Source organism: Anoplopoma fimbria, chromosome 3, assembly GCF_027596085.1.
Source record: "Anoplopoma fimbria isolate UVic2021 breed Golden Eagle Sablefish chromosome 3, Afim_UVic_2022, whole genome shotgun sequence".
Taxonomy (NCBI): Eukaryota; Metazoa; Chordata; class Actinopteri; order Perciformes; family Anoplopomatidae; genus Anoplopoma; species Anoplopoma fimbria.
The window spans coordinates 22,692,986-22,705,220 of NC_072451.1; the positions used below are offsets into that span (position 1 = coordinate 22,692,986).

The window sequence follows — 12,235 nt, forward strand, 5'->3', positions numbered from 1 at the left end:
TTTGTTCTTGTACAGTAGCTCACGTTTCCACTCATAATTCCTTTAACTGTTAACTGAGCTTTCAAGTGCCATCATTTTCAGTCCAATTTATCTCACCAACTCTGGCCTGAAAACAGAGGCTGTGGGCTTGGATTTAAACGTGTTGCAATGCAAAAGAAACATGATTCTATGTATCTTTTAAATGTGAATATTGATACAGACGAGAGGTGCTCCCAAATGTTGACAAAAACGGACTCAAACCATGAGAAATCTGAGGTAAAAGTTGTCTTCATTAGAAATGGATTCCACACTACATTACTGCATAAAACAAGAAACAGTCCGTCCATTTGGAATTGTATTTCCAAAAAAATGGGACCATGTAAAAACAGAAAAAAGTAATAATATCCAAAATAATTCACTTTTTCCATCTGGTCAAACATGCACAATATCTCCATCGTTGAGCAATATTGTACTTTTGGCCAGTATTTCATTGAAAAAAGAAGAGTGAAAGAACATCCAATGTACATACACAAACAGGTCAGTGAAATCTAAAAAGGTCCCCATTGGCTTCATGAAGCAGCATGTGTGGCTGTCAGAGAGCTGTCTTGGTCAGTCTTGAGAGTTGAGGGGTCAGTGGGCAGCAATGTGACCTCTACCATGCCTAGCCCAGTGTGAGGGACACTAGTGTTCATAATGTGTCTCTGTAGATGTTTAATCCAGTCCTCCTGGACCGACAAGGGACCCTGGAAGACGAGGTCACAGAACCTGTACAGAGGAGAAGAGATTGATAATAATAGACCAACACGCAGTGGTTTAGAGCCATGCTGACAGCATGTCTAGGGATAGCACTACTGGTCTGAGGGTGGTTGCAACACTTTGATCCAGACTTAAATTATTTGATGCCATAAAAAGCTGTACTGACAGCTATGTCCCCCATTAGGATTAATTGCAATAACTTTGGTGATGCCTTAATGTTTTTATCTAGTGCCACCATCAGGTACATTTTTTTATTTTAAATATTAATTTGGTTTATGATCGAATGCCTCCAACACTTATGACATTTCAACAAGCCATTCACACTTTCTTATAATTCCAATGCTTCCATTGGTGCACATAAATAAGAGTAAAAAATTAAAAAAAAGCCAGCCAAAATCTGAATTTCACTAAACACATTGCTTAGGTGGTTTAGATGGTTTAGATTAGCTTTTTCTCCATTTTATATTTTAGACAAACTGTATAAAACAAATGCTACTTGTTTTATTAAGACAACTACTACTAACATTATGTACAGTGGTCATTTAGCAAAATTTGGTGTTAATTGTCAACTTACTATAAAAGTCTGTGCAACCTATTTTTGTTACCGGGCCTCTGCTGTTTTGCTCCCTCTGTTTAGATTTAGTTATGACAGTGTTGGTTCAGCCGTTATTTTACAATTCAAGATCATCACAATGATCGTTTGTGACTTATAGTCGGTTTCACCATTTTGGGGTTACATCCATAGAGCCACTCAGTCATCTGGGCAGTTTTGGTTTTATAAATAAAGTGGTTAGCAACAGAAGCAAATAGACCAAAACAAACATTTGACAGGGTTCCAAATGTGGTTACCCATGGCCACTGGGCAACACTCGCTGTTGAAGTGTGTTGGACTGCAGATGCAATATTATCCACCATTTTAAAAGACTACGAGTATACTTTACACGGAATACAAGCATTACCTGCAGGTGAGCCTGTACATTTCCTCTGGAGTTTGTGGTAAGGGCAGTGTCTTCTTCTTTGAGCCAGGCCTTGAGCGTTGCCTCCTTGCTTTGCAGTCGAATGCTGAAAGACAGAATTAACTTTATTACTTTACTACCTATGAGATTAAAGCACATCCTTGCTAATTGAACATTTTAAATGGCCACAAAGTATATGATAACCACTAAAAGGTTAGGATGTTGTTCAGTGATGGGTTTTTTTGTTCAATAAATCAATCAGTTTGGATGTCTGGACCTTATAAGCCTTCACTTTATTCATACTCGTGTTTTCGTCTTGTGACAGTGAGGTGAGTGGTCTTGCCCTGTGTTTCTTCCCAATCCAGTGTAGTTTTGAAACAAGGCCCAAGATATGAGTGTGATGATCTGTGACCGAAGGAAAAGAGGTCGCTCCTCCAACAGATGCACCCACCAAGCTCCACAATTAAAATCTTTGCAATATCTTACTTGCTGATGCCCTTCTGGATCCTTACCTTTGGGAGGACACAAATAACCACTGGTACACTAATTATAACTATAATTTGGACATCACAACCTCATGTGGTATCTGGCCCCACAGACAGCTTTGGCGATAGCTTTTTTAAAGATATCAGTCAGAGATTTCTGCGTTCATGACTACAAAGTGGAGCTGAATTGAGTTTTTCCAAGAACAGAAGCAATGACCAAGTTACGCAGGTACAACTGGGTAGGAAGGATTTACCTCCAGCATGCCTGATCAGATTAACAGGTTTTTGGTCAGAAGATGGAGCTAGGAAGTAATGGCTGAAAAGTCTCCTTGGTTTATTGAGATTGTAATGAACTGTGATGAAAAGTTATAATAATTGTCCTGAGTAACTGGGAAATAATTTCTGTAAAGACACACTGCTGTTTACCTTTTCCCATAAAATGAATATCATTTTTCAAAGGTCAGTCAAGGATTAATGAAAATCTGCAACTTTCTGCATAGCAACTTAAAACAAGCAGTAGGATGAACTGACTCTTCGTATGTTAATATGCCTTTGCTACAATAAGTAAGTGGTGGGCGAAGAAAAAAGACTGCTAGCTAGACAGTATAAATAAAAAAAACGCATGTTTTGACATAAAATACTGATTTATGAGTAAGGAAATCTACTGAATACATATTCAGGCCTCTAGGATAAACAGGATGTGCGTTGATGAGAAACTGAATGTAGACATAACTGTGGTTGTTTAAGTAAAAACTTCCCATGTAATCCTTTAAGAAAGTTGATATAAAAAAAATATGTCTTTCTATGCCTAAAGGCTGGTCCATATGTGTGTGGATTTTTGGGCCAGTTTTGACAAATTTCCCAGTCTGAGAATTTGAAGAACTCCGATACGTTCTGTCTGTTTTGAAAAATCTATTTTGCTAGAGCGTTCAAGTACATTCATAGAGGTTTCAAGTAGTATGAGTCGCCGTTGCAGCAACAAGGATGAGAACCTTCACTGGTTTTCCCACCTCCCAAATATTAACAATTGTGTTAGTTGAAACACACAACCAACCCAGAGATACCACTATCAGAAGTGGATCCTCAGGGTCGAAGATGGGGGGAACATTTACTTCTGCACAAGACCAAATTTTTGATTTGATGAAAAATGGTCACACATCAACACTGGCACTAACTTTTTAGAAATAAATGTGATTTAACTCACTAAAACCAATTAATTAATCAAAACACTGCTTGTGGATTATTGTACCACAGATTGATACTATGCTCTTGAAATGGATGTTTTCATTGTCTTCAACTTAAACTGTTGCTGATGACACTTACTGTTTCCCTCAAGTAAGGAATTCCTTTTTCGTTTTGTATATGCCCGTAGGTGATTAGACAAGCTAACTCCACTGTGGAAAGTTGCATTGCAGTGGAAGCACACCTTCCTGTTGAATTCACCTTTCTCTGTAAAAAGACACAAAATACAAAGAAAAAACAATAAGTTAAATCATAAATAAGGTCATGCTTAGTTGTCCCTTTATTTGGAAAGTTTACAATTTATAAAAGTCCCACAGTGTAAGATTAAGAAATGTATTTAAACATGGCTTTGTTCCATCTAATAAACTAGGAATGTATCATTTCTGCTAATCGGCTATTAAGGTTATTAGATAAGACAAAAATGATGATATTCTGATAATAATGATAAGTCATTCTATGCCTTTACGCTGATGACACCTTACTTTAACAACACATAAGATCTGATGATCAGTTCTCAGATATTTGCTCAAAACAACTGCTATAGATGTTAATGTTTCTTGTTTCAAGTTAAATACATTTTTGTATAGTAAGTTGCCATTAGATTTACTATTATCATATTAGAGATATTCAACATAATTTTCTGACAATAAATTATATCAAGAGGATTACAGGATTCTTATAGACCTTAATAAATTGATCAGAACATTTCAAAGTGGAGAATTCCACTTTTAGTCTTTTTCTTACTACTGAGGAAGTTACTTACCGCATAACGATTTTGGCAGTGAAGATGCAAATCTTGATCCTGAACAGTGCTCACTGTTAGAGGAAACTGCTAACAAGTTTCTTGACATCTGAGAAGACCCCTTTATTCTGCCGTCTTCCTGACACTTCCTCTTCTTCAGAATTCCTATCAAGGCAGTCGTCCCCGAGAGTGAATTTTTGACATCCAACTTAGTCTCTAGTTGTTTTTTTTCAGATTCCATTTCCATTAAAGAAAACGTGTGCATCAGTGGTCTGGCATCAGCGCAAACGCTTGAAAAAGAATTACTTTTTGGGATTCCAATGGGTGGCGGCGTGAAACAATCAACATTGGACACCTTTGGTGAAGCACCATATTGGAAATGGTTCCGTTTCTTTCCCAGAATTTGAAGTGCACGCTGGAATTCCTTCTTGTCGCGCATCAACTCCCGGAGTAAAAATAAAGGAGATTTGTTTTTTGTTGCAAAACTTTTACCAAGCTTTTTGAGGTGGCCTCTTATGTGGTTGGACTGTCCAGTCCTGTTATCAAATGAGTCCCCACATAACGGACAGGAGTGAATGCTCTTCACAGTCTCAGATTCTGACTCCAGCTGTAACGCTGAAAAAAATTAAACAAACAGAAAACGTTAACAATACAATATAGTACAATATGATAAATTTGAACTTTTTAAGTACATATAAAAGATAACTACAGTTAAAAGCTTCTATTTTTGCTGCCCGTGTCCATTGGTTTAATTGGTAGTGAGTACAATGAACTCACCAAATGGTTGTTAGGAATTGGACTTGCATAGATGGCTAAAAAGAGGTTAAATAGGGCAACAAACGATAACAAGCCGAGTTTGCTCAGAATAGTTACAATTTCAATTGGATGTACAACCGAAAGTTAGCACAACAAGAATGTCCCTAATAATCTTTCATTTCTTAGAAAAAACTAAGTGTGCACAACTATGCTAAGTACATTAGGTAATAATTGACTTAAGATGTCAGTTTAGTAAACTGAGGGACAATACCAAGTTTACTGTTAGTTCTTATCTTTCATCTAAAGAACTAACTAATCTAGGGTTTGTTTACAACCTGTATGATTGTCCGATTGCCTTAATGTTTGTTGCCCAAGTGAACCTATTTTTAGAGTTGATGCCACGTTCCAAAATCTTAGCGATTACTTTTTAACTTTAATGCTCAATAATAACATATGGAGCTGATGGCCGGAGTCACAAAAATATAAGCCAAGTTGTAATAAAGCATTGATTCCCTTTATTAGAAGAACATGCAATAAGTACGCAATTACCTTTTTTCAATCTCCGGAACGCTGAAATCTTTCGGCGAATTCGTGGCCTCCTGTCTTGAGAAGCCACCTGCTCAGGAGACACTACATGGCGTGCATTGTAGCTCAGTCCCACCCTATGAAGATGCCCTCGGACATGATTGGACAATCCAACACCCGACTCAAAGACTGCAGGACAGTATGGACAGTTCTTGTTAGATTCCAACTCTAAATCAAAATCCTCTGTGAAGTCTTCACTCATTGGTATTTGGTGGGAGTCAATGGCTTCTTGGAAGACTTCTGTTTCTATGCATTCTTCTTTGATTTCAGGGTTAGTTTGGTCTTGCTCTTCAGTCTTTATTTTCTCGAATAGCCTTTTAGAGGCCTGCAGAGCCCCCCTCATGGACATTCTTCTGCTATAGGTATAAATTATGTTTTGTTTTTCTTTTTTGATACCATTGTCAAAAAGATCAGTGTCTGACTCTGAATCGTTGAACTGGAAAATGTCTTTTTCTTGATAGTCTGACATTTCTTCTTCTTCTTCTTCGTCTTCTTCTTCGTCTTCTTCTTCTTCGTCTTCTTCTTCGTCTTCTTCTTGGTTCATTTTCTTGGGACTTGGCAGAGGTTTTGGTAAGATGAAGCATGAATCTTGGTCAGAGGTGTTGCGATATGGGGTGGACATCTTCCTTTTAGACGGTGACTTTCTGACTGTTGACTGATCTATTTCGGCGGCATTGGATGTCATCCTATGGCCATTTGGGGATGAAGCTGAATCTTCAACCTTGATAGTCAATGTTCCTGGCAACTGATCAGAGCCATCATTGTCACCTTCAGAATCCTGAATATATGTTCTAAAATTATTGCTTTCCTTCCTCTGTTCTGGAGTTTTCTTTCCATGTCTTTGTCGGGACAGGAGAACATTTATAGATTTGTCCAGCTTTGACTCTGATAGTTGAGACTTGATACCTCTCTTAATCTTGTTATTTTTGAATAAGTCTGAAATGTCATTGGAGTCCCTAGGTGAACTAGCTCTTTTAAAGGGGATCAGATTTTTTATAGAGATTTTAGATGTTATCTGTGCATCTTCTACAGAAGTTTTAGTAGTAGGCATGTGCTGCTCCCTAGATGGTTGTGCATTTTTCTCAATACGCTGTTCAGCTTCGTTTTCCTCTAAAGTTTGTTGATGGCGACGCAGGAGGTGATTCTTAAAAACACTTTTGCTAAAAGCTCTATAAGAACAAATGTTACAGGAGAAAGTTTCAGAGTCATCATTCTGGATTTGCTTTCTAACAGTAATAACAGTATGCTGCATAATGTTATGTCTCCTAAGATCCGTCTCACTCATTGTCCTGAAGCTACATTTGTCACATCTAAACTTTCTCTTGTCCTTCTCGTGTGTTTTAGCATGTTGAACAAATGTGTTTGGGCAGTTTGTAACAAAAGCGCACTGAGGGCAGAATAGCTTCTTTTTGTCCTCTTTCTTCTTATCATTCACGCTTTTGATCTCCTCAGTAAGTCTTGCCGTTTTCTCTTTGTGGATGGACATGTGCTCAATAAGCGAAACACTTTGTCTGAAGGACTGTCCACATTCTCGGCATATAAAGGGCTTTGGCGAGATATTTGGAGATTCAACATGAGACTTCATGTGACGATGCAAATGATGCTCTTTCTTGAAAATGAGCTTACATTTTGAGCAAGGATAACATGATGGCTTCTCCTCTGAATGAGAATTTATGGTGAGCCTACCCTTCAATGGTGAAAGCCCATGACCTATACTGTTCTCATGTGAGTTTCTTGCAGGTGCATTGTAAAGAATTTCCTTGATGGCCTTTACAGTTCCATTGGGATACGTGGACACTTTTGCTGATGGTGACGACTGTGCCTGGGAGAACTTTCTTGACTTTCTGACTTTCCTGACAGGAATGGAGTCTACTTGGTCTTCGGCATCAGACAATTCCTCAGATGACTTGTGGCTCAGATCAGGGTAAAGGTCTTCTGAGGGATCCACCATGACAACCATGTCCATTTTCCGCTTCCTTCTCCTTTGGCTGTTGGCAGAAGGGACTTCATCTTTAGACTCCTCACCAGGTGAATCGCCATGGTTCTCCCACAGAAACTGCATAAACTCTTTGTGAGGGTCCCAATGAAGGTCACTGCCACTACCAAAATTATCCAATGAGTTCTCAGGTGAGTCTTCATCAAAACCCCAAATTCCTGCAGTATCAATTTCCTGCACAGTTTTTAGTGGGGTGATGCTCTTTGCCTCCTCTTTCTCTGTGGAGATATTGTTGAGTTCATGGGCTTGTGTAGCCTGATGCGAGGAAGGTCCATTCCCCAGGCCAACCGGAGACAACATATCTGTGTTTGACAGAACATCTAGAACACTGTTTTGTTTCAGAGAAGGTTTGCCAAAAGAATCGGTGCAACAGGCTGAATCTTGTGCCATTCTCACTGGCTCTTGCAGGAGTGTGAGGGCATTGATCTCAGGATCTGCATCTTTGTCGTCTTCATCAACACCTGTCAGACATGACATTTCAGCTGCCATGACCTGAAAAAGAAAAGTAAGTCCTTCTTAGATAATCTTCAACCACAAGTGTTTGACTACAAAACCAGCAGTTATCACTTTAGCATCCCAAGAGTAAATTGTAAACCTTTATCACTTTGGGCATGGCCGATCTTTCTCTTCACAATAACAGATAATTGATCTGGGTAGGCTTGTTGCTTTTCGATGTTCGAAACATTTAAAAAAAAAAATAACCCTTTGTGGTATTCTTGTTCCAAAGGAATTTTACCTTTATAACTTTAGGATTGTACAACTCTGAAAATGTGTCAGGGCGGCAACTATTCTTTGTAAATACCAATTGTGAAATAAACAGTAGATAAACAGCGTTTGTGTTACAAAGTTTGATTGGTTAACAAAGCGCCTTGCTGCATGACCCTGCGTTGTTTTGCTGGAGCCCTCTGTGTCAAGGGACTAGCTCCATTCAAATGAATGAAATGGTAAGCGAGTCTATCTCAACAGGGCCTTTAAGGAATTCTCCGCAAATTTGACACTCCATGACCCTAGATCGCCACCCGAAGAAGTCAACTTTGCACACAAGATATCTTATAATCTCATTGGTAGATTGCTGGGGCTTTTTCTTTGTTCATTCAGCCTCCTAAGTGGGTAAAACCCATTTTGTACCGAGGGTAGTGCTAAATTAAACTTTAGCTTGAAAGGAAACTTTAGCACTTTCCTCAGGACAGACTTAAAATGATTGGCCACACTTCTGTATTTATGATTATCTAGAAGATGTTCCACTGGTTGCGCCATAGATGCCTACTGCGCAAGAATTGATTCATAGTTCAGCTTACCATTTAACACCTTGATTGCATTTTCAATTAATGTTGTTTGCCATTCACAAAACATAGCAAGATGAAGGTTCAGCCCTGTCTCCTAAATACTGCGTTCCCATACAACCAAACTGCATGGTGAATTGCGTTTTGAGGGAAACATTTCTTTACTTGCTTTTGACGTATCACAAATAAGTTTCAAATGAGTCTGCCAAATTCTGCGTGGGTAGGGGGTCGGGTGGTTGATTGGGTTTCACCACATCACAAATGAAAAAATGTGTCCGGTGGTACTGAAAAGGAGCAGAGTCCTGAGCATTTCTTTAACCTGCTCCACGTTAGCTTCCCTACCAATGGCCTAAGTGGAACACATAGAGTTCCTGCATGTAATTGTCCAAAGGTTGTTTGTGGTGTTTAATTAAAATTGTAGAGTAGGGTGTAGTGAGCATTGAAGGCACTAGAAGCTGCCGGTATGGCTAAAAAATGTATGTAAGTATGTAATGTTGTGCCGTTATTCCGCCTCGCTGTTCTGTCTGAATGGTAGGAAGGCGGAATGAGGGGACATGGTCGGTCTGCCACTGGACCAGGAGCGGATGTAGTCGCAGAGCTGAACCGACATCTTTGTGAAAAGGCGCAACAGGCCTGGCGGAGCACCGACACTGTTGTGTTAAACGTCAGGCCTCTTTTGCTCCCACGATGCTAGGGTGCCTCACACACTGGTGTGGCATTGTGCCGCCGTTGTTTGGTTCAATGTCAAATGTCAACCCGGATTTATTGGTGGATGTTCTTAACAGCAGTATGGCAGAATCTCAGTGTGGAAGGGGCTACTGCCAGCTCTTTCAGCACTGTTGCGGTTGTTTACAGCGTATGTGCTCTTAGCACTGTTAGCTGCTAGAGCTGACTCAGCTGCCGCCATGTTGAGAGCCGTTTGGAGGCAATCCCTCAATCAAAGATAAGCTCTTAATTTGTAAATTAGCACATTCAAGGAAATTGTAAAGGGTATTTTTCACTGTTCCGATATTTTAGCGTCAGAGCGAAAAAAGCAATCAATTTGCAGATTAATCAAAAAAGAAAGTAATGACTAGTTCAAGCCCTAAATGCAAATGTAAATCAGTGCTGGTTGAGAAGCATTATCAGGATTACGATGAGAATGACCACTTTTAGCATGCTTTAGATTATATCACAGGCACTACAGTTGTATTTGGGCCTTTATAAGTCCAATATTTAATGTTACCAACGAACTACAGTTCCCGATTGTGCTTTTTTGATGCAAAACTAAATTGTCTAGTTACTTACAATGTCACCAGACTTATCCTCCTGACTCAATCAGCATTCATTGAATACAAAACAAATGTGGCTGAATATAATATATACATGACACGTTGCTAAAATGATTAATTGTGACCATTTACAACGCTACAAGGTCGCAAGAGTGAGGGGTCTTGGATTTGAAGGGCAATAAAAGTGTCATACCAAGTGAATGCTCCTGGGGCAGATAGAGAGAGAGAGAGATATATAGAGAGAGAGAGAGAGGTGCTTCTAACAGCAGCACCAAGCCTGCATAGAGATGGACCTCGTCAATGGCTTTTGATTAGCGGTTGTGGATTTTGTACAGAGTTAAAACTTTCAACACAGTAGTTCAGCTATACAAACCCACAGTAGTTGGGTTGTGTTTCAAAACGTGCCAACGTATAGAGCATATTCGCTCATTTATACTATGTCCCATAAAGGCATCATTGCATATCTTCGGCGTTTGTGTCACGCTGTGTTGTTGGATGCTGCTCGCTGGAGCTGCAGACCATTCCATAAGACTGTTCCACAGCAAAACCTATTCCTGAGGCTGAACTACAGACAATGACAACCGTCCCTCGCTACTCACCACACAGACACCAATAGAATAATGAAAAGCAAACAAACGTTACCTCCGAGCGGTGCGGATGGTGACAGGACGCAATTTAAACGCGGCATTGAATAATTTCTTACTTTCGTCTTCCATCTATTTCACAGTCGCCATTTTCCGTGGTGGTCTGGTGTGGGACAGATCATTTATTATCGAGGGTAACCGCACGTATAATTCGCTCTAACGTAACAAAACAAACAACTCCCCCAATGATCGCATTTGATTGAGAAACATTTTTAAAGGACAGATATAATTCAAGGGTTGTGCAAGTTATTGGCTCGTTTAATATCGTCTCGTAATGTTACGAGTCGGCGCCGTGTCCCCCCGAAAGATTTGAGATGGTACATTCCAGATAGGAGGAATAAAAAAACTGAGTTAATGACCATCTCCTTTGAGTGGGAGATTTCTTTAGGTTGCTGGGGGGGTTTAATCGCCGTTTTAATTGATAAAATAAATTGAAACTTCAGTTTTAGTTTTTTAAAAGAAAGCATTTAGTTTTGCTATGTGAACCTTGTCATTGGCGCATTGTGTGCCAACACAGGGGAGATGTTCCCACTGTGCCCCCATGACTGGTCCTCTCACTGGTCTTTGTTGTGCTCGTAGCCGCTCATCAGCCGGTTTTTCACACAGAAAACACAATGAAAATAAAAAAATAATTCAGAGTAAACATCTGTTATAGTTGGCATGCATTCATTTTAATGCAAACATTTAGCTACAGGCATTATTTTTTAATTAAAAAAAAGTACAGTAACGCTACTGTCACTGTAAATGTGCGAATCAATAAAGTTTTTTTTTACAAATGAGAGGCTCAATCGCGCGTAAACATAAAAGAGGCACTAAATTAAATGTCAATGTAGCTACTGGGGTCAAGGGTTAAGCTCTGATCTGCAGAGTTGTAATGTATTCATGACCACAGGTAGGTCACACAACAGATAACATGCTTACAGGCTTAAACTGGCGAATATGGAGTATAATATATAAATCAATATAATTTATAATATATCTTCATGTCTGAATGATGCTAACGTTAGCACAGCTAGTTTCAGCCCATAAATGTTCTGACACAATTAAGTATTTTACTGTGAGATAGTGTTACTACATTATTCATGACGCAAAATACATTTTTCGGTAGAGCATTCAGTTCTGTTGAAATTACAAGTAAGGTTACCTTTATTAAATATTTCTTGTTATGGTTATATGAAAGCCACATACAAATGTACATTTTTGTTTGTCCAATGTAGTAATGTAGTGATGATTTCATCCCTTGAATAGTTTAATTCACACACTACCTAATGCTAACTATGATGTAACTGATAAATCATATGGAGGCTTGATATTTGCATCCTAGCATATGTCATGAGAGAAAATGATGGTAATCTATCTTTTGTGTTTGTCTTGTAGCAGCAAACCAAAAAAACTTTGAAAAAAAACCAACATCTAAGCTTGCAGCAACAATAGCTTTTTCCTCTTATTAAACTCATTAAGTATCTTTGGTGTTGTTTTCTTCTTTAAGACAGATGTCCCAAAACAATACACAGATTGACATTGCCCCACTTTGCATTCA

The 12,235-nt window shown here is 39.1% G+C and overlaps 1 protein-coding gene across 1 annotated transcript; it reads right to left on the reverse strand.

Annotated features, from left to right (window-relative positions):
* Positions 1-500: 500 nt before the first annotated feature.
* Positions 501-10,776, reverse strand: znf644a (zinc finger protein 644a). The gene is made up of 6 exons (XM_054596318.1): positions 10,694-10,776; positions 5,466-7,989; positions 4,182-4,775; positions 3,500-3,625; positions 1,695-1,797; positions 501-744 (listed from the first exon to the last, which is right to left on the reverse strand). Exons 2-6 carry the CDS (start codon positions 7,984-7,986, stop codon positions 549-551), a joined length of 3,540 nt encoding a protein of 1,179 aa, XP_054452293.1. The 5' UTR covers positions 7,987-7,989; positions 10,694-10,776; the 3' UTR covers positions 501-548.
* Positions 10,777-12,235: the final 1,459 nt, after the last annotated feature.